The sequence below is a fragment of the Lissotriton vulgaris genome, chromosome 8 (assembly GCF_964263255.1).
Source record: "Lissotriton vulgaris chromosome 8, aLisVul1.2, whole genome shotgun sequence".
In the NCBI taxonomy this organism is placed as follows: Eukaryota; Metazoa; Chordata; class Amphibia; order Caudata; family Salamandridae; genus Lissotriton; species Lissotriton vulgaris.
This window is the reverse complement of record NC_141696.1, coordinates 578,191,134-578,214,044: the sequence shown is the minus strand read 5'-3', so window position 1 is coordinate 578,214,044 and position 22,911 is coordinate 578,191,134. Positions and strand designations below refer to the sequence as shown.

General features: G+C 46.0%; 1 protein-coding gene across 1 annotated transcript in view; it reads left to right on the top strand.

Annotated features, from left to right (window-relative positions):
- PLCXD2 (phosphatidylinositol specific phospholipase C X domain containing 2) overlaps positions 1-21,497 on the top strand; it is a 188,274-nt gene extending 166,777 nt beyond the window's left edge. Inside the window, exons 3-4 of the mRNA XM_086934420.1 lie at positions 3,278-3,519; positions 21,172-21,497. Coding sequence (XP_086790546.1) covers positions 3,278-3,519; positions 21,172-21,313 — 384 coding nt within the window. The 3' untranslated portion in view covers positions 21,314-21,497. The remainder of the gene's footprint in view (positions 1-3,277; positions 3,520-21,171) is intronic.
- The last annotated feature ends 1,414 nt before the right edge of the window (positions 21,498-22,911 follow it).

The following is a 22,911-nucleotide window of genomic DNA, read 5'->3' as shown; positions in this document are numbered from 1 at the left end:
GCATTTCAGAATCGGACACATTAATAGCAGCTGACATTAGTGTTTATTATACCTGCTGCTGAAAACCACATACATTGCTAATCGTTTGTCATCGCGCAGTAATAAAATCATTGAAGAAACCTGCCTCCTGTCAGTCTTTTCCCAGCTTGCGAATATGCAAAAAAAAGTGGTTTCGGTTCACTGGACTTCTTTGACCATAATTACATACATACGATTTGTTCTAAGAATACATAAGCAAAATCTTTAGGCATAACACTCGACACCAACCTCAACATGCAGGAACACATCAACAAAGCAACTAAGGGTGCGAACTACCAGATCAATACCTTAAGGAAACTCAAACCCTTCCTTCCAGCCAAAGATTTCCATACTGCGGTACAAGCACTAGTCATCCCTCGAATAGACTACGGCAGCATCGCCCTCTGCGGTCTCCCCCTAACTACTACGGCACCCATAAGAGCTTCTCTAAACGCCGCAGCGAGACTCATCACTGGATCAAAAAAACATTCACACATTTCCCCTGATCTGAAATCCCTGAACTGGCTGCCTTTTGAAGCCAGAATACATCTGAAAATCGCCTGCATGGCGCACAAGGCTGTCCACCTGAGCTCACCTGGATACCTCGCTCAGAAGCTGACGATTTCTGGAGGCTCCAGAAACACTAGAGGCACAAACAATCTCTTGCTAAAGCCCCAAAGATTTCGCAAGGAAAAAACCTATAAGCGCTCCTTCTCAGGAATGGCACCTAGGATCTGGAACTCACTCCCCCCTGAAACCAGACTCATCTCCTCCACCATACTTTTTAAGAAAGAAGTAAAAGCTATCCTCATGGCTAAATACACTTGAATTATTACTGGGTATGATATTTACAGTCGCTGTACCATTCAGTTCTGCTGATATTTTTTTCTTTTTTTGCATTTTTGTATGACTCGTATTATTGACCTTCCTGATTGTTTACGCTATTACTTATTTGTACTTGTATCATTATTGATGTATCTGTCTGATCTGACTATGCTGTTGAGTCTGAATATGCTCCCACATGTACCTTCCCCACCCCAATTGTTATGTACTCACATGCTATTACCTTCGTCTGTAAAGCGCTCTGATATCTGCAAAGATCTTGTTCGCGCTATATAAAACTTTCAAAATAAATAAATAAATAAATAACTGTTTAGGCATATACTCTAATCCTTTCTTATGTTTATTATTAGATGCCATTGTAATACATTTAAACATTTTCATAAATCTCAAATGTACACTTTGAAACTAAAATTATATTGTTTATTTGTACAAGAAGTAATATGTGATATTATTGGTACAATGGGTCCAATACCTACACCGCTAAGTCTGCACCCAGGAGTAACCAATACTCGTTAACTCTGGGGGTGCAGAGATTGGGATATTTTGAGTGAACCCTGAGGTTCCAATGAAAAATGGGTAATTACAAGGCAAATTGTTAATTCTGGGTTTAATTCACCTAGTAATGCTACATTCCTACCAAATTTACATTAGAACTTTCATTGTTTTTGAAATGCCAAAAGTTGCAGGGGAAACAATACAGATCTGCAGATCTCATAATTCCTATGGGCCTGTAAATCCCGTTACCAGGCCTGTTGTATTCATCGGATTATTCATAAAGAGGACCTCTATGGTTTTTTTTTTAACAAGAGAGAAACTATCATCTTTCTGTATGCTATTGCTGTTTAGCTCATATACAAGTTTTACTTTTTAGCAGGAAAAAACTGTCAGCAGTCTCTATCTCAAGATATAATAGTTAACTATGAACAGGTTATTATCAAATGTTAATAGTTACCAGATTTATTTAGGATTCAGTGACAAGTAAAATGGCCGTTCTTCATTTTATAATTGTGTGTGTAAATGAACATGAATGAAGGTGAATGTGAACATAATTAGTAAATCAAGAACTCCCTGCTAAATCTAGCACCACTTAAATAATAGAGGAGCTACTAATATGATCCATCACTGATATATATCAGGTTATTTTTGTACATGTAAAGGCCATTAGTGAGGGCAATATTGTTCAAATCAGCATAATTGATCCTGAGTTTAACAGATCAGTTCCTCGCATGGGCAACTGGACAACTGGAGCCCAGCTGGTACTAAACACAATGGGGCAGATTTATGATAACTGGCGCATCCCCAGGGATGCGCCAGTTATTTTGCGCCGCTGCTCCGTCACCCATGGTGCACCGCATTTACAATGCGGCGCACCATGGGGCAAAAACGGCACAGATGCGTGACGCATCTGTGCCGTAAAGGTGCCGCATTGCTGGAGTTGCGTCGCAAGCGTGACGCAGCTCCAGCAAGGCTCGGGGGTGCCCCATCTTTACAATGCTGCGTCAAGACCTACGCCTGCTTCAAGCAGGCGCAGGGTTTTGACGCAGCATTGGCCTGAAAGTGACTGAGTGAAATCTTATAGATTTCACTCAGCCACTTTTGCGAGACGCACCTGCCCCGGAACGCCCACAAGTGGCGCAGGTCTTTACAACGTGACGCATCTGCCTAGATGCGTCACGTTGTTAATGGGTCATAGGGACGCGCCACGTTTACGCCGCAGTTGCGTGACGCAAAACGTGGCGCATTCCCAACATAAATCTGCCCCAATGTAATTATACAATGTGAATTTTGCTATGCAACTAACCTTCGCATGTATGTTGTTCTGACACATTGGCATGCTACTGTTCATCCACGGGCATGCATTCAGTTATAACAGCACGAAAGCAAATGAGTAGTAAGGAGGCAACACTGTGACCTGTCTCAAATCATTTTTACATTTTATTGCAACTTACACGCACCAGGCCAATAGACCCTTTGCTTGCAAATCACAGTGTGTATCAAATGAGCATGTTATTTGCAGTGGATATTGGACAATAGTTGTTGTTGATATATTGTGATTAGCAATGATAGAGGGATACAACCAGCAATGTAATGTTGCAATGGATGATTGCTTTTAAAATCCCCCTGTAATTGTAAATGATACATTCTGGAAAAAAGAAGCAAACAACATGACGTACAACCAAATGTGTACAAATGTACTTTTATTCCTTTCTATTCATACTGTATGCCATTGGGAGCGTCTTTCCTGCTTTTACACACATATTACTCTTACTGATTACATTCATTTAAAGCCTTGAGCAAAAATTATTTGAATTCTTAGTATTTGAATAGCAATTATTATCGTTTTGACATTAAAATGTAAACATTTAAAGTGAACTGTTTATGTATTGTAACGCTTTACTTTCTTTTCGTGATTTAGGTTCTTATTTTCTACCATAATCCATTAAGTCATGATTATACTTTTCTGTGGCCAGGAAATACAATGCCAGCACCATGGGCTAACACAACAGATGTATACAAACTAATACAGTTTTTAGAATCAACTCTTGAAGAGCGTTCAAAGCACGGAGCCTTTCACGTGTCACAAGCAATCCTCACTCCCCGTGTAAAGACAATTCTTCGAGGTCTAAAAGCTGGTCTAAAGAATACACTAGTTCACAGGTGAGTGGTTTTGCAGTAAATACACAATATTATTGTAACTGTTTGAGTCGGAGATGTTGTTTGGCGTCCCACCTACTTTCTTTGTACCCCGAGGTTTTAAGCGTTCTGAGCACCCTGTGAGATATTTTCTTTAACTGATTTTTATTCAAATTTCAAGCTTTACGATACAACTTCAGCATCAATATACAACAACAGCAATGCCATATAATATTTGTACATTTAAAAATAACTCGTCTGACATTTTTTTGTTCATCATCTGCATTTCAATTTGATTCACATTATCTCAAGTAGATCATCATTATTTAAAACAATCAACTCGGTTTAACATCCAACCACCAACTACAAGCCATTTAGTTATATCTATTGTATAGCTGGTGACAGGTGTACCCCAAATTCACTGTTGTGTTGGCGATCCTAGATCTGCTCCTCGTACACCATGGTCACAGTCAGAAAATGCATGTGTGTGCCCTTGATGCTACTGGAGACTATGTTTCTCTTCCTAATGTATTGTGGATAAGTGTGATATCTAAGGAGGTTAATCACCTGTTTTGGGTCAATGACCTACAACAGGTTTTCTTAGTACAGCAGCGCTGCCATTGCACTAACAACTTGTTTGGTACAGCAACCTCTATTATCAATTTTGGTTTGTGCAAATATGCACAAATCATGCATCCATTTGCTGTGTTATTGGGACTGTGTGATCTCCGGTTCATTGAAATCTACCTCTTCGAGAGAATTGGCACCAGGTTGATAAATTACTGTTAAACTTGTTCACCGTCAGGCATGGCATGAGCCCTAACACACACGCCTTAGGGTTACCTATATTCCATTGCCAGTCCATTCATTGATTCATTGTGCGGCCTCAGTCAACCATTGCCTGCCTGATTACAGCAGAGAATTATGCCATATGGGAAAAGGTAGCTGCCATTTCCTTACATTTAGGGCTAGTATATGTAGTGTGGGAATATGGCCTCTAATCTTCTTTGGGTCAGATATGTACAGTGGGCATAGTCTGCAGGAGTTTAAAGGAAGAATTTACTGAAACTATTTATGTCTAAAGCAACTAGACCACTGTCCCACCTTGAAAATCACAAGAGCTTAAAAATAAAATGCCATTACAAATGCCAGGTGAGGTTTTGGGAGACAAAGGTACCCCGATATGTGAACCTGGGGTTGGAAGGAATATCTAAAGAACAATGGGCCAGATGCATCAAGCTAAAAACCGGTCGCAAAGAGGCAGATTCTCAGAATCTGCCCCTTTGCGACCGGTATTTTTGCATTTGGGATGCATCATCCCAAATGCAAAAATCGCAAATAGAGAATTCGCTAAATTGCGATTGTTTGCATTTAAGGAATCTCAAATTGAGATTCCTTAAATGCAATGCATGAAAGTTTCAAAAATAGCGAATTCGCTAATAGGGCACGCAAATTAACAACGAAGTACAACTTCATATTAATTTGCAAAAACGTTGAAAAATGCACTTTTATGCATTTTTGCAAAGTTTCATGTTGCGCACACACTTGCCCTAAGGGCATGTGTGTGCGCAACATATGTGCACAGATCAAATTCAGGGGTGCAACAGGGTGTCCTTTGGACACCCCTGCACCCTTGAACTCGCAATCTCAATTTGCAAATCGCTAATTGCGATTCGCAAATTGAGATTGTCTTCCCATTCATTCCTATGGGCCTCTAGGCCCATAGCAATGAATGGGGAGATATTCATTAATTGCGACTCGCAATTTGCGAGTCGCAATTAAGGAATTCTAAGAAATCGCTATTTTTGTAGTGATTGCTTGTTGCATTCCACTTTGCTATTCCTTATCAGCGATTCCTTATTTTTCGCTAATAAGGGATCGCAAAATGGATGCTTGATGCATCTGGCCCAATGGTTCTAGTGTGGCCTAAAAGGTCCAAAAGCAAAATGGGGTGACCCAAAGAGGGGCACTGTTTTTTTGATAAATTAAATTACTTCAAAAGGGAGCAAGAGACAGAGTCTGTCAAGGGTCATGTAGGTCAAGAGATGACAGAGTTTTATTTGAGAAAAACAAATTATGGTGCTCACATAATAAGTGTGGTGTGCAATAGTGATAGTTGATTTTTTTAAAAGACATCACTTTGACAACAATACAATAGAACTCCATAGATGATTTATACATATTATGTGGAGTTCACGTTGTGGGGTGTTCGACGGAGTTTCAAACCCAATTATTGGAGTTCATCTTCAGGACAATAGTGAGCTAGTTGAATTGCGTTGGCGCTGGCGGTGAGTCAGAAAGAATTACGGGAATTATTGTTCTGGAGTAATTTGTATTTATAATAAAGAGCCCAATATTATTTGGGTAGTTCCAAGTGAAATGCTCCAAGGTAGGAGTCAGGTGCTTCACGTAGGCAATATTAATTAAAAGCCAAATGAGTTACTTGAGAAATAACTATATGTTATGCTGGGCAGCTGGGCAGTGCTTAGATCCGCCTGGGCAGTTACAATTTCTTAGAGGAGGCGACAGGGCAATAAATGGGTGCCTGAAGCCGAGCAGCCGGAGCATCCTGCTGCCGCTGGAGCTGGCTGGTGAATGTTTTGCAAATGCCAGAGTACTCCACTTTTCCACAGATCAGCACTAGTTTTTAGTGTCTCACATTTTTACAGACACCAGAGAGATTAAAAACTATTTTTAAATGTCACATCTTTAATTTTATCTTCTAAAATATTTGCTGCTCTTTATGAAGGGAAAGCCACGAAAAATGATTTCATGTTTATTAAACTTATTTACGTTACAGTGTACATCAATGTCATGCCACTGTACACAAACAGCTATAACAAGCCTGGTCTTGAGCAAGTGCTAGGAGAGATACTTGCCACCATTGTTAAAGTTTTGCTCTTAAGAAAAAGGATACCTTTGCACAGGTGCTGTGTTTGAAGTTGTGAAAAGAACATTGGGAGAGCTGTCACCTGCACCGGTCCCATTCACCCTCACAGGAGGGTGATGTAGAGGGAGGGTAAGGGGAAGGGAAACACTGCCCTGATGTCCGGTACACAACTAGAAACACGGTAATGTAGCTTCTACCCTAATTCTTACAGTTGTATTATGTTTTGTACTCTTTATTGTTTAATTCCTTTGCTGCGTCGGCAAGTGCCCAGCAATTGAAGTTCTTGAATGGCAGGTAAAGCGAAGATACTCCACGAAGTTGATTGCTGCTGGACTCCGAGCTGGGGAGAAGGCTGACGGGTCTTAGGAAGGGTCTGGAGCAGGCTGTTAACCTCTCAGATTCTGGCTGTGCCAGTGTGGGAGATCTCCTGGCTGTTCCAAAAATAGGGAGCAGATTGCAACTGACGTGAGCTGTAGAGAGTGTTGGACAGTGCAACCTGGCCAGTAGTGCTATTGTTCCTGTGCTCCCACATACCTGGTGTCATCTTGAGCATTGCATTGCCAATGACCTAGTCATTCCTTTCACCCTAACTGGGGAGTGGTGGACCGTTTTCAGCTTTGGCCACATAGCCCAACTGTGTACATTTTGTACACTTGCAGATACTGTATCATTTTTTAAAACCTTATTATATTTGACTGCTTCTATTCTCAAGAGCTCAGCCATGCCGTCAGTGTGAGGTTCCCTGTTTCATCTACTGTATACACTTTGCGATTGTTATATATGCCCTATTTTCCATCACCCTGTTAGTGACATCCTTCTCGGGCTCCGATCACATTGTACCATTACATCAAGTACACCACTGTATCAAGGACACCAAGAAAGTGAATAAGAAAACAAAATAATTCGGAGCCTTGCCATACCTAGAGTTTTGCGTGCATCATCACCCTAGCAAATTTTATATTACATTTCATATGACATGGGATCTGTTACATAAATAAAATAGTGCAGTTTACTACAGTAAATTCGGAAGATGCTGTTTTATATACGTTCAAGTTGAAAATATTATCATTTAGGCCATTTCTAAGAAGATATCCAAATTTGATCCGGCTTGTTGTAAAGTTTCTGAACACAAGCTCTCAATAAAGTTACTTTGTTCCTTACCGGAACATAAAGCTTGAGTAACCATTTCGTTTACAATGGAACTTCAGTATTAAACATATACTTCTGTATATTTCTGTGAAAGATATGTGTAGTTTGAAGGAGGACTGATGAACAAGTCAAATGAAAAAAAGAAAATCATTTGCCATTTCTATATGTATCATGCCCTGCTATTTTAGGCCAAAGCGCACCAACACATCTTGGGGACATTCAGAAAGCTGCCCTAGGGATGCATTCTGCCTGTTGTTTAGCATTAGCTTGGTGATTTCTAGCTCTCTGCAATCTTTCCAACGTCTCCTACTCTAATCTACCTCACTCCAATCCACCCCACTCATATCCACTACAATCTACTCCTTTCCAATATACGACAATGTACCCCACACTACAATCCACCCTATCTACCCCACTCCATTCTTATCTACCTCACTCCACTTTACCACACTCCACTTCACTGTACTCCAATTTACCCCACTCTACTCTAATCCATCTTATTCCACCCACCCCAATCTACCCCATCCCAATCTAGCCCACTCCAATATACTGGGGTACTCTACTCTACTCTACCGCACTCTACCCCAATCGACCCTACTCCATCCCAATAAATCTACCCCACTCTACCACACTCCATTCCAACCCACTCAACTCCATTCCAACCCACTCCACTCCAACAAACCGCACTTCACTACAACCTACCCACTCCAATCATCCCTCTTCAATCTACTGCACTCCATTTCACCCAATCTACCACATTCCACTCCACCTTAATCTGCCCAACTCCACTCCAGTCTACCTCACTTCACTCTTTTCTAATCCATCTCACTTCACTTTAATTTCAACTCCTTTCCAATCTATCCAACTTCACTCCACTCCACCCCACTCCAATTTACCCCACTCCACTCTACCCCACTCCATTCCACTTACCCAGACTACACCACTCCCCTTCACTTTAGTCTACCACATGCCACCCAAAGCTACCCCACTCCAGTCCAATCTAACCACCTCCACACATTCCACCCCACTCCTTCCCACTCCAATCTACCGAACCCCACTTCATCCTAATTTACCCTACTCCAATCTACCCCATCCAATCCACACGACTTCCATCTACCCCACCCTAAGCCAATATACCCCACTTCCATTTACCCCACTCCAATCTACCCCTCACCACTCTATCCAACTCCACTCCAATCTACCCCACTCCACTTCAATCTACTCTACTCTACTCCAATCTAGTCCAATCTACCCACTCCAATCTACCCTACCATAATCCATTCCATCTATCTCACTCCAGTCTACAACACCCCACCATACCAAACTCCACCCTAATCTACCCCACTCCATTCCAATCTACTCTTGTCCACTCCTATTTTTTTTAAACATAGTTTTATTTTTTTTCAAATTTCCTTAGTAGGATACAGTGGCATAGCAATATACAACAGTAGAATATTCAACTTGCGGCAGTACAGGTATCGTGTTATAACATTGCATTTGTACTGTTTAGCAAGGATCAAGATGATTACCTTTCCCATGTTATAGCAGTTTCTCACTTCCTCTGCAACAAAACTACCAATGGCACTAATCAACAATGCAGTAGCATCACATTATTCGTTCCCTATCTTTGCCACGTCTCTGTATGCGGGTAAAGTACTGTCTCAGCATAACAAATGATATACAAACCCACAACTATACTTTACCCTCCCCCCACCCTCAGATCCTGCGTAGATACAACCACTTCTCCAGTATCATACAGTGGCACAGACATAATGGCTTTCCACAGCATGCACCATGCACTTTTGCCTATAGCTAGGGTCATGTCGTTCCGGGCTGTGACGTTAATCACATCCTTGTGTGCCTTAGCTATAGTATCAAAGGCTATGTCCAAGGATCTACACGTTTCCAACATAATATTCCAGTCCATCGCGATCGGGGTCTTTCGTAGTCCTTGTGCCTCCTCCCGCCTCAGTACAGCACTCTCCTCTCCTCCCCATCGCACCAGTTCGCTGTGCCATGCATGTGTGGTGGGCAGTGTTTTCGACTTCCACCGCATGGTGATCGCCCGCACTGCCAGTAGGAGCTCCAGATTCTCGAATCTATATTGCACTTTATATTTGGAAGCTCCTTTTCATCGCCCCAGGATACAGCCCTCAACTGTAACAGGTACCTCCCTGCTTGTGATTTCCGCTGTGTGTCTTCTGACCGAGTCCCAGTACTCTCCGATCTGTTGGCAAGACCATATCATATGGATGAGGTCTGCGCCCTCCAACTTGCATCTGGGGCAGTGGTGTTGAGTTGCCAGGTACATCTTGTCCAGCTTTCGTGGTGTAAGATAAGCCCTGTGTAAGATCATAGTTTGGATATACTTAAAACGTGTATTCCGTGACACCTTTTTCGGGTGTTCCATCACTTTCTTCCACTCTTTGTCCTCAAGGGCCCTGTCTATGTCTCCCTCCCAGGCATTACGTAACGGTGTCAGGTCAACTTGTGTGTGGGAGCGCTGCCCTACATACAGCCACCTAATAAGATGTCGGCCCCCACCCATGTAATACAGCGTTTTCACTAGGTCATTAGTGGGGGGCTCTTGCCGTAATGGGGCCCAGTACTTTAGGACATATTGCAGCAGTGCTGCATGCAAGAGATATAGATGGACTGGTGCGCCTGTTACGTGCACAAAATTATCATGGTCTAGTAACACTCCTTCACTGAAGAGAAGAGATCTGCCACTGTGGTGTCCACCGCCTCTAGCCAGGGTGCAAGCCTCCGCATGGACAGGCATCTGCTCTGTAAGGGAATGCCAAGCAGAGGTATATTCCCGGCATACGCAGGGGACGCCCCAGTGTATTGTAGAGCCACCCTCCAGCACTGTAGTGCCGTACGCAGAAGGGGCGAGGGATCCCACGGGATCTTGCTGTGTGGCAGTAAGATGGTGTGTAGTGCCCCTTGTCCTACGTCCTGTTCAGTCATCCCTATCTCCCGCAAGTTAGGCCCGCTGTCCAATAGGACAGCCATTGTAACTGGCAGGCATAAAAATATGCCCTGAGGTCAGGTACCCCCAGACCCCCTCTAGATGTGCAGTGCTGCAATTTCTTTAGGCTAATTCTCCTCCTACCCGTCCGCCAAGTAAGTTCAATCAGCAATGTATTCATTAATTTAAAAGTTTTGCCCGGGAGCATGAGTGGTATGTTCGTAAAATAATAGAGCAGTCGCGGGAGGACCACCATTTTTGCAATTGATGCCCTGCCCGCTACTGACAGCAGTAGAGTGGTCCAGAAATTAATGCTAGACCGTAAAGCTCTCAGGGCTCTATTCAAGTTGCCCTCTAACATGTCCGTCTGGGTCCTGTATACTTAAATACCTAAATACTTTAATGTCTGAGGTGCCACCTTAAACGGTAGTGTGCCAAATTGAAAATCCGGCAGAGGTGCCTGTTCTTTAAAGAAGAATACTGTTGATTTCGCTGGGTTGATAGCGAGACCTGACAGTCTTTCGAAACTTTCATTATCGCAGCCATAGTACCCATAGGGGTGCGAAGGTCGCGCAGGTATAAGATGATATCGTCAGCGTACGCCGACAACAAGTGCGTGGTGCCACCCACCATTATCCCCATGCCAATCAGCTCCGCCCTCAACTTTAACGCCAAAGGTTTGAGCGCCAATATAAAAATAAGCGTAGAGAGCGGTCATCCCTGCCTCGTTCCCCTGTGTATCCGATATTCCGCAGATATGTGCCGTCCCGTCCTCGCTCTAGCTTTAGGAGCATTATATAGGAGTCAGAACCACCGGATATATTCTTCCGGCAATCCAAATCTCGGCAAAGCCCTAAATATATAGTCCCATTTAATTGTGTTGAATCTGAGAAACTGAGCATGGGGTTTTTAGAAAATTAGGACTACGGGGGCGCACTGCCTGGGCTGAAACGTTACAAAGTGTGTGAAAAGCAAGGGTTTCGTTGTGTAGTGCGTAAAGAGCAGACGGCAAAACCTCCTTAACCGTCTAAACAAGTCAAAGACAAGACAATTTTACAATGAAAAAGCTCTCGCAACTACATATGTATATATCAAGACAAGGTTCAATGACCAACAGTAAAAAAAGGAAAACGCAGAAGCAGGTTCTTTGGTGTGATACTTCTTGTTACAGCAAGTTGTTTACTTTTCTCCAGACTTTTGAGAAAGAAATCGCCGACACGTGTTTCGTCGTGTGTGGGTGAGTCAAACACGACTCTTCAGGGCTTAAACTCCCAATACCACTGTGTGGTTGGAGTAAGTCTGGGTCTTTACAAGCTCTGTTTCAAGCAAAAGGGTAAGTTTCTTCTGAGGCGGTGTGCCGCTTCTGGCAATCCCTCCTCTGTCTGTTCCCGGCGGTCGTCTCTCGTGTACGAACCAACTTACCCGTTTCTTCAAACTTGGCACGGAATAGGAATCCCCTCCCGGCTTCCCGCCTGAAGGCATAGCGGGATACAGCGCTACACTATCTCTACAGGATTACTGAAAGAGATACGATAACCTCGTTCATATACTATCATTGATCTTTCTCTCAACCAGCCTCGTCTGTGTTTGTATACACAGAATACCTTTTGCTTGAAACAGAGCTTGTAAAGACCCAGACTTACTCCAACCACACAGTGGTATTGGGAGTTTAAGCCCTGAAGAGTCGTGTTTGACTCACCCACACACGACGAAACACGTGTCGGCGATTTCTTTCTCAAAAGTCTGGAGAAAAGTAAACAACTTGCTGTAACAAGAAGTATCACACCAAAGAACCTGCTTCTGCGTTTTCCTTTTTTTACTGTTGGTCATTGAACCTTGTCTTGATATATACATATGTAGTTGCGAGAGCTTTTTCATTGTATAATTGTGTTGAATGCTTGACGCATATCTAATGAAATACAGCCCGCATAGTCCTACCGTGTCGGGGCTTCCGCAAGGAGGTGATGCAGCTTTCTAGTGTTCAAGGATGTGCTGCGCGCTGGCAAAAGCCCGTCTGGTCCATATGAATCAGTTTGCTTAACGTGGGCAGAAGTCTATTGGCCAGGACTTTACTGAGTATTTTGTACTCCGACGATAACAGTGATGAGGAGCGGTAGCTATCCATGACAGTGGGATCCCTGCCTGGTTTCGGGAGGGACACCCCCAGCGCCTGCACTGTGGTGAGTGGGAGAGAGCCCTCCCTTAATGCTTCTCTATATAAAATTTCCAAGTGGGGTACAAGGAGATCCGCATAAGTGGCATAAAATTCGGCTGGCAGGCCATCCAGCCAAGGGGTTTTGTTGCAGGGAAGACCCTTAATAGCTGCCCTAATTTCTGACTGGGTGATGGGGCCTGTTAACTCTTTCTGCGCAGCCGCTGACAACTGAGGGCATGGTATTGTGGATAAAAACTCATCTGTGTGTGTACTCACTTCATCCTCTGGTTCGCTATACAGCCTTGTGAGAAGTTGGCCTGGTATATGATGCTCACTAGCTCTAGTGATCACCTTGTAACATGCCAAGCAACCCTTATGATAATTGGTTGTAAGTCAACCTTATAGACCAGCTATCCTAGAGGTAGCGTGGACAAAGCAGTCTTAGGCTAAACTCTGTAAAGGCATGTGAAGCAAGCTGTTTTACCATACACAATCCCCTCGAATACCAAATGAAAGGACACCACACAGATATATATTGAAAATATATATATATTGATTTACTACAAATATCCCCTATACTCTTTATGAGCACAGAAGCAAATGCGTTAAAACAAAACACAGTTTAAATATACAAAAGTTGCACAATATGGATGAGCCCTAGGGGCCACCTAAACCATATACTAAAATAGTGGTATAAGAGTCACTAATTGGAAAGGAAGTAGGCCTAGGGCCTGGGGAATCGCTGGAGCTGTTCGGGACTAACAGTGAAGAAGTTGGGAAAGGCCCGCGGGACTCGGGTGCAGCGCTTAAAGCACACGCATGCACCAATGCAATGTCAATGGTGCGTAAAAGATATAAAGTTACTGTTTAAGGAACCTTCCGAGTGACCTAGAAGGATGAAACTTTAGACACAGACACTAGAGGTGTGTACCAGTGAGGGAACACCGGCGTTGCTGAGTTACCTCACCCACAGGAAGCGGGTGCACAGGTGCGAAGCAGTGTCGGGTTTCGTCACGCAGGTCGATGGTGCCTGAAGATGAAGATGCTGCAGGCGGGTCGACGAGGAGAGTTCTGGTGGATCCAAGGGTGGATCTGAAGTGGTGAAGACCTGAAAGCAGAGGGGACAACGGTCAAAGTCACTAGCCAGTGACTACCGTGGAACCAGGATGGAACCAGGCGATGTCGGGTGCAAACAGGCGATGAGGTGTAGCTTGTCTCCTCAGCCACGTGGACACGAAGAGGTCGAGGACGTCCAGGAGTCGATCACGAGCTGTTCCACGAAGGCTCTAGCTGATGGCGTTCGGCAACTTGATTGGAGCAAACAGGTCTTGGCTAATGCAAGCCACGCACGAAGTGAAGAAAGCTTTCACTTGGACCAGCAAGGTCAGAGCGGGTGCTCCTTTTTACAGGAGCAAGGGCAAGTCTGGAGCAACCAGACCCGCAGTGTAAATTGTAGGTTTCGTCGCCAAGATGGCCGCGAGCCACGTGGCAAGTGGCCAGGATGGCGCGTCGAGTGGCAAAGTGCAAAAGGGCCCCACACAGATCGTGGAGATGCTGGGGGGCTGATCTTCGGTGCAAATGCTGCTCGGTTGTGGGGCTTCTCCAACCCCAAAGCACAGCGTCGAGGGTGCCTCGGGTGCTGCGCAGTCAGCTTCTTGAGGGTCTTTCAAGATGTCCGGTCCCACGTCTCTCGGTGCCTCCGCGGGTCCCTTCTTTGCAGGGACTGTGGATCGGGCTGTGAGAAGTCTGGGAGTCTGGGTCTCGTTGGGCTCTGGGCTCCGGCTCCGGCAGGAGGCGGCGGCAAAGCAGACGTCGAGTTGCTGGATGGTGCCTGTGTTCACAGGGTGGCCACTCCTTTGCCACAAGGGAGATGCTCTTCAGTCTGCTGTGCAGCAGAATGTCGAAGTCCGGCGTCTTCTTAGTTTCAAGTTGATTTCAGGATGATCTCTGGTGCTATGGCACTGCTCCCACTCTTATTCCCAATCTGAGGGGTGGATCACCTGCTAGGTCCCTCCTCTGGGTGGGACCAGGAAGGGGGCGGTTACACCCCCTTTCCTTTGTCCAGCTCCGTGCCAGTACTGGGGCTGGAAAGCCCCAGCACCGGTTTGGACTGGCTTATGCACAAGGACACCTTGTGTGTCCCAGGCATGTCTGTTTCTATTCAGCCCTGTCCTACCCAATACACAAAATCCTGTCTGGGGTGGTGCTCGCACCTCCCAAGGCAGGAAACCCTTTGTCCAAGCCTCCCTCGCTGGAAGGACTCCCAGCAGCAGGAGGTCAGACTTGTGTCTGTGGTGGCAGCATCCATTTTTTGATGCTGAGGCTCGGGTTAACTTTAACCTGGGTTCAGGTTATGTACATGTCGTGTCCCTCTAGAAGGGTGGAATGCTATCCCCGTCGATAGGACTGCAGAGGGGATATTATTCCAAATCGTATGATACCTTACTCGACATGTTTTGATAAAGCCAAACCAAAGTTAGTATATAACCACGAGGATTATAATGCACTTAAGAGCATATGGTATGGCAATATCCTATGAACAGCTAAGGGAGTTGTTCCCGACAGCTGCAGACAGGCTCAGCTCATGCTAGAGCACCATCTCACATGAAACCAAGAACTCTGCCTCCAGGATTGTTAAGACCTGCCATAGGAGTGACTTATAGGTTACTATGTGTTCAGTTAGGTTAGATATAGATATACTATATCTAAGTAAGAGGTGATTACACCAACTTACCCCAGCTGAGTGATCAGCCAGTTGTGTCAAATATGGAGGCCAGGCCAGGGGTGGAACAATACATGCTGCAGTCCCTGGTAGGCCTTGGCTACACCTATGCTCTGGGTACCTATGGTACACTGTTACAGGGGCCTATAAGGTGAACCAGTTCCAATTGTGTATGCACCTAAGGTACATGGAGTCCATTTTAATGAGAGAGCAATTAGCCTGGGGCCCTGAATAGCAGGATCCCAGGCCAACTAAGTAAAAAACCAGCTAAACACTAGGCAAAAAGTTTGGGGGTAACCATAGTCAGATATCCACCTTCCTACAAGCGAGGCATAGTATTGTCTGAAAGCCTCATTGATATTGCCCTGGTTCGATACTGCACCACCCGCTATGGTGGTGACCTCATTGATAACAACATTATGGGGGTCCTCCCTCAGTAATTTCGCCAACAGGGTCCCTGCCTTGTCTGCCTCTGTTTGACACAATTGTGCATACTTTTGACACGTAGAGACTCCAGCAGTTCGGCGTGTCTGATTCTAGCCTCCTTCAGGGTGGGTCCCGTGCTCACCACGCCACTGGAGTCTAGCTATCCTGGCTGAAGACGGCTGATAGCCACAAACCGGTCCTAGGATGCTTGATTCCGGTCCAAGGAAGACATGGCTTGGCAGATCGGGCTGGACTGTTCCCATGAGGCACAGGGTCAAGGCTGATTTGCATATGGCCATGTCTGAACTGGGGTGGCTTGGTGAGCAAAATAACGATGGTTTAAACGCAGATCTGTGACTGGGGGTGAATGTTTTGCCATTGTGCAACATTCCGTCCATCATCTTGTGTGTTTAGCATCCTGCACAGCTTCCTGCTCCAGCCTTTTGAGCTTCTCTTCTAGATCCACCAGGGATTTATGAACCTCTTGTCTCGCCTCTACCATCGCCCCTATCGCCTTTCCGCGGACCACCTTTTTGAAGGCGTCCCACTCAATCAGTCTGGTAGACGCTGTGTTACTATTGTCTGCAAAGTAATGCTGGGTAGTGTCTGACATAGTAGAACACTGGGTCTACCAACATTTGAGGCCACAACCACCATGTTGGCACTGGGGTGTGTCCCCTGCCCCACCCAATCACCAGCTCCAATGGGCTGTGATCAGAGAAGGACTTCGCCAAATATGTAGTGACCTTCACCTGCATTGTGATGCTATTGGAACAGAACATTCTATAAATTCTGGTGTGTAACAAATGCACTGGTGAGTAGAAGGAGTACTCTCTGTGTGTTTGGTGTCTCATCTGCCAGACATCACAAAGCCCCCATCCCTCCGCCCATTCACACAGTGCCCTCGCTTGTTTACAAACCCTCGTCCCATGCAAGGGAGGGTGGGACCTGTCAAGCGTAATATTCATCACAGCATTACAATCCCCCCGATTATTCATGGGTAGCTCACCCACCCCGTCAGGGCGACCGACAGCCTACTTAGGAACCTCTCCTGCTCAGAGTTTATTGCATATATTGAACCCAGAACTACCGGCTGGCTATCTAGGGTGACCTTCACCAGGATGTACCTCCCCTGTTGGTCTACTCTTTGCTCCACTGACGTGAAACGCACTCCATGTCTGACCCAAATCGTAGCGCCGCTCAAAAACCCCAAATATGTAGTAGAAAAAACCTGCCCTTTCCACTTTTTACGCAGTTTCCCTACTTCCTTCTCAACCATATGGGACTCTTGCAGGTAGACTATCTGCGCTTTGCGCCTTAATAGCTGTGCATGTATCCTATGTCGTTTCTGAATTGAGCCCAGGCCCCTGACATTCCAGGTGATTATGGTATATTTATTCTGTGTATGCATCATGTATCTGTATGTGGCCGCCGGGCAGCCAGTGAGGCAGAAGCAGTGCTGTGCCAATGCAAAAGAGTGTACAACGCAGGACCATTTCCCACCCCATCAGTGCCTAATACTCGGTCTTGTCGTGGAACTATACCGGACCACCCAACTAAACAGAAAACATATAAACCTATATTGGATCTATACAAAGCTTTCGCATTTTGGGGTACGTGGCCAAACCCACCCATGCAGTGCACACTCCTTTTCAGGGTTACAATGATATTCAAACAGACCCGGGCCATTATTTCATACAGTTCAATGTCATTATAGCAAATATAGTGATAAGAATAGAGCAAACGGATACGTTACTAGTCAGTTCCAAGTTCACAATGTCGTCCAACCAGCTAGGAAATCAGCCCGTCCGCCATCTGTGGGGTCACGGAGGGAAACAGGGCCATACCCCCCTCCGAATCTGATTTCTGAGTGTCCACTTCGGAAGTGTTCAAGTCGCCAATCTACGCCGTAGTACGGAAGGAAGAAACTGCAAGGATCGCCGTCTCCTTGCCGCTCTGCATCTCCTGGGGCGTCGGTCGAAGCTGTGTGTTCCTCTTGTGAAGTCGTCTCGAGCTGCGGCATCCAGTCGGTCGACCATCTTGCACAGTGGAAGTCGAGGTCTGGGAGGCGGCCCTCGATTGTCTCTCTAGTTCCATCACCTCCAACCATTCCTCCATGTCACCAGGACTTTCAAAGAAGTATGGTTTCCTCTTATAAATGATCCTTAACCGTGCAGGGAAGAGGAGGGCGTATTGCAGATTTAGTTCCCGTAGTTTTCTCTTGACTGTCAAAAAGCAGGAGCGTTGCTTCTGTACCATAAGCGTGTAATCCGGGTACAGTGAGACCTTGGTGTTCTCAAAGTTAATTTGAGGCACCTCTCTTGATTTCTGTAGCAAACGTCCCTGTCTCTATAATTCAGTAATTTTATTAGGAGTGGACGTGGTGGGACCCCTGGCCTCGGATGGCCCGTAGGAATCCTGTGCGCCCGTTCAGTGGTGACGTATTCCTTGAGCCAGCCCTCCATATACCAGGCCGCATCGGCCCCCTCGCTTCACTCCGGCAATTCTATTACACAGATGTTGTTTCTCCGCACTCTCCCTTCCGCATCCTCCACACGGTCCATTAGGGTAACGACCTGGGTCTGCAGTTGGTGGATATGGGTAGTGTTCTGGGTTTGCTGGGGGGACAGGACATCCAGCACCACCGCATGGTCCTTCACCTTGTCGGCGAGTTTAGTATGTTCGGCCCGGAGCAGCGATAACCCAGTCGTGAGGTTGCCAATTTGGGTCTCTATAGCTTTCCTGGAATCTCGCACCTCCTTCAAGATTAAGTCCAACTTGTCCGCTGTCTCCACTGCATTATTAGGTGGTATGCAGCTTGCCTACTGGGAGGCATCAATGGCCGCAGTATCTTGGACGTGGTCGATCACAGGCTCGCCTTCTAGCTGCTTGCACTTCACTCGCCCCATCACAGTATCGCAGGTGCCCTGTCCACAACAGAGACAATGGTTTTACCCTCTCCGTCTACGTGGGGTTAGGCACGTGTATTGCCAGGCGTTGCCGCAGGACCCCCGGCTGCTCAGTTGTCCCAGGCGGCCCCTCTGTCTGATCCTCAGACTAAACACAGTGCACTCGGTCAATACCGGGTCTAGAAGCCACAGGTCTTTGTCTCTTTGCGCAGCACTGTGTACGGCCCTCTCAAACTGCAGCTACCCGGTGCTGTCTGCCTGGCCCGGGTCTTCTTGGGGAGTTAGGGGTTGGGGGGCACTCTAAGCCTCGTGCGCCCTCCAGGGCAGTTCCCAGCCAGTCGCACCAGCACCCCTGCACGTTACGGCCGCCCTCTGTATTCCCTGCCGCTCTACACTGTCAGACAATATGCGCACATCCCGGTGTCTGCTGGCCAACGCAAGGGTTCAAGGAGGCTAAGCTGTCACAGGCTTTTGTCCCCAACATGCCTCAGGGTCTGCTATCTCTCAGCCCCTTTATGACGCCACCCGTCTGTAGCCTGCTGCTGTTCGTCAGGGGGGGTCCTGCTACCCAGCACCATGTGTGGTAGGTCCGTATAGGCCGCTCCGCCACACCGGCGTTCGCGTAGCTGCGCCCAGCCCCGCGCTCCGAACCTGCGCATTACTCTGGACGCGTCCGATCTCAGGCTGTGCCCCGGCGTCTCCACACGTCCAAGTTAGGGCTCTGTGGCACCGCACAGATCTACTCCCCACGGGACCTCAATGGACCTCTGTGCCGCAGGAGTTCCTCAGCAGGCCTCTCCACAACGTCGGGCCGGGCCGCCTTCGTCACATGCCGCTCCACAGGCCCCCGGCAAGGGGCCGCCCGCTCCGCCGCCAAAGCCGCCCGGAAACCCAAATGCTGCTCTGATGGTCGGCGCCAACTCCACTCCGCGGCGGCCGATCACAGAAGGTGACAGGCACCGCAGATTACGGCCAACATGCAGGATATTTGCCTGCCCGGGTCCGGAGCTCCTCAAGCAGCGTCTGCCATGTACGGCAGTTGGCCGCGCCCTCCTCCTGGCCATTCCTATTGACTCCACTCCATTCCAATCTACCTCACTTCACGTCACTCCATATCACTGCAATCTACCCCAACCCAGTCTACCCCACTCTACTCCAAGATACCCCAATATATTCTACACCACTCTACCCCAGTCTACCCTAACCCACTCCAATCTACCCCACTCCAATCTAACCTACCCCACTCCATCCCAGTCTACCTCTCACCACTCCAATCTACCCCACTCCCCCAGCCTACCCATTTTACTCTACCCCAATCTACTCCACACTAAATCTACCCAACTCCATTCCTTGTACCCAACTATAATTCACCCAATCTACCCCACTACAGTCTAGCCAACTTCAGTATAGCCCACTCCAATCTACCTGACTCAACTCCAGTATAACCCGCTCTACTCTACCTCAATCCACCCAACTCCACTTTTCCTCAGTCTTTCCCACTCCACTCCCACCTATCCCAATACATTCTACTCTACCCCGATCTTCCCTACTCCTATCTACTCCACTCCAATTTACTCCAGTCCAATCTACTCCACCCAAACTACCCCACTCCAATCTACCATGCAAATCTACCCAACTCCACTACTCAAATCCATTCCACACCAGTTTACCTCCACTCCATGCCAATCTATCCCACTCCACTCTACCCCAATCTACCCATTCCACTTTACTCCATCTACCTCACTCCAATCTACCCCACCCCACCCCACCCCATGCCACTAACTTTTAGCAATGCTGAACTGCAGTGACACTGGTGTGCACAGTGGCTAAAACACATAGCCAAAGTAAATAGCTCTCGCATAGGTGACACCTATTGGCTTTACCAGTGTGTGTTTAGTTATACAGCTACTTGCCAGAATGGAGGAATATAGGTGGTGATAACTCACCTTTCAGCTCATGCTCTAATTTGATCATAGAAAATACTTTTCCTTTTTCCGGCAGCTACAACTCTGGTGTGAATCTCGAAAAAATATTGTGCACTAATTGAGGAATGAACTATTAAATTAGAAATTACAGTTGTTTTAGTCACAACATAATTTCTTGTGTATTACCAATTGTAGCTACATCATCCAGTTGTTGTTTCATACATGACCAATAAATGCACCACTAGCGTTCAATACTTTTGCTTTAGGCTTGGTAGTTCCATATGTGCATTTCAGTTTGTTGGCCTTATGCTCGCTCATTACTGGTTTCGGGTGGTTGTCGGTTGAGACCCTCAAAGTGAAAGATGCCTCGGTAAACAAATGTAATTTCAATGAAACAAGTTTCTGTTCACAGGCAAGCTGGCTTGTGTGGCACGAATTGCCCTAAAGGCATTAATGTTGCTTTTGTAGTCATTAACAACACTATAAATTGGCAAAAGTAATGTTGAAGGAATATTTTTTTTTCTCTTAGGAATCTTCCGGTGATTTTAAATTGGGTTAAAGACCAGAAACCTGGAGTTAAGGGCATCAACATAATTACTTCTGACTTTGTGGAGCTGACTGACTTTGCAGAAACGGTGATTGGCCTAAACCGCCTCCTCTTAGAAGAATGACGTGCCGGCACCACAAACACAAACATGTGGATTGATATTATATCTTAAAGTCGTTGATACATTATCACTGGAAAACGTGTGGTAGAACCGGAAACCTCCAATATGGAAAAAGCTGAACTCTCCTGGTGCTGAAATAAAAATGTATGTTAATAAAGTATATCGTTTGAGAGATTGAGGCACGTGACATGGCCGTGTTTCTGTCGTAAATTATGCAGTATCTCAACACTGTGTATCATGGTGTGATAACTGCAATGGGGGGCTCTGACCACTGAAGAATAGGAGAACACGTTGCTTTATGTGGAAATATTTATATATTCTAGGCATTTCCTTTCCATGCAGCACTTAACGCCGATGATTTACTCAGATCAGGTCGTTTTTTAATCTACCTCTTACTGATGCAGGTCTTAGTGGGAATGCTTCGATGGTGAAGTTGCACGTGTCAAAGGTCGACATTCTAATCGGATGTCCGAGCTGTTCTCTGGTGCTGATCCTTTTATTGGTTTAAGCAGAAGGTTTAGACAAGTTACAAATAAGGCCCTGCTAACGCGGAATAAACAAACGAAATGAGTGATTGAATTCAAGAGGGCCGGTATGTGGTAAGGCCGTTAAGTGACGGTGTTTTATGAATTAGCTCAGCTGCTTTTTCACTTTCATCTTCACCCAGGACCTTAAGTGGGATGAAACAATCGAGGGTGTCTCAAAGGGGCGTGGCCAGTGTAATTAAGGGTGTGGCTTAAAACACATAAGCTAAAAATCTGTGCTTAGAATAGTGTGACTATTTAATTATAACAAGGGTACCCAAACAATGGCTCAGGACCACGGGGAAGTATTCTCTGAAAAAACAAAGGTCCTTAGCTTATCAGAATCAACATGAACACAATAATATAGGCCATAATAGGAGACTATATTTGCCTCTGCCCAGCCGGGCAGGGTATTTATTTCAAATCATAAGAAGGTGATACTTGGTTAGAAGGCACAATCCTGTACCATACTTTGAGACAAACAAACAACATATAAGGAAAAGGGTTACACAGGCAAATTTGAGCAATGTTTGGCCACTTTTAACTCAGTGATAAAAATCTCAAGTATTGCCAAAAAACACTAGACACAGCAAGGTAGAACGCAATGGTTAGGCTGTGAAAGTGTTTACAACAGTCGACGTTTCGATCCCTTTTTGCTCTAGTTAGTTGGGATCATCCTCAAGACTAAAGTTTTAAAAGCATTTGCCTGCCTGAATTACTTTAGAATCCGCCCCGAATTCAATTAGTTAAAATAAGACCGGGGGGTCTAGTCTTGCCAACAGCTCCTGTGGCTGGAGTGGGTGAGAGACCTCTGTGCTATTTGCAGGTGGTCGAGGTCCGGGCAGTATTGATCTGCTGTGAAGTCCGGATTGCTTCTCGGAGAGTCCTTCGACTCACAATGGTAGGGATAACCGAGGTCCAGAACGGTTCTTCGGATGTTTTTCTCGAAGGACTGGAGGCTCCGTAGAATCGGGAGTCTGTAGACTTGGATACAATGTCCAATCTGTCTGCTGCTTCGAGGCAATACTGCCCGGACCTCGACCACCTGCAAATAGCACAGAGGTCTCTCACCCACTC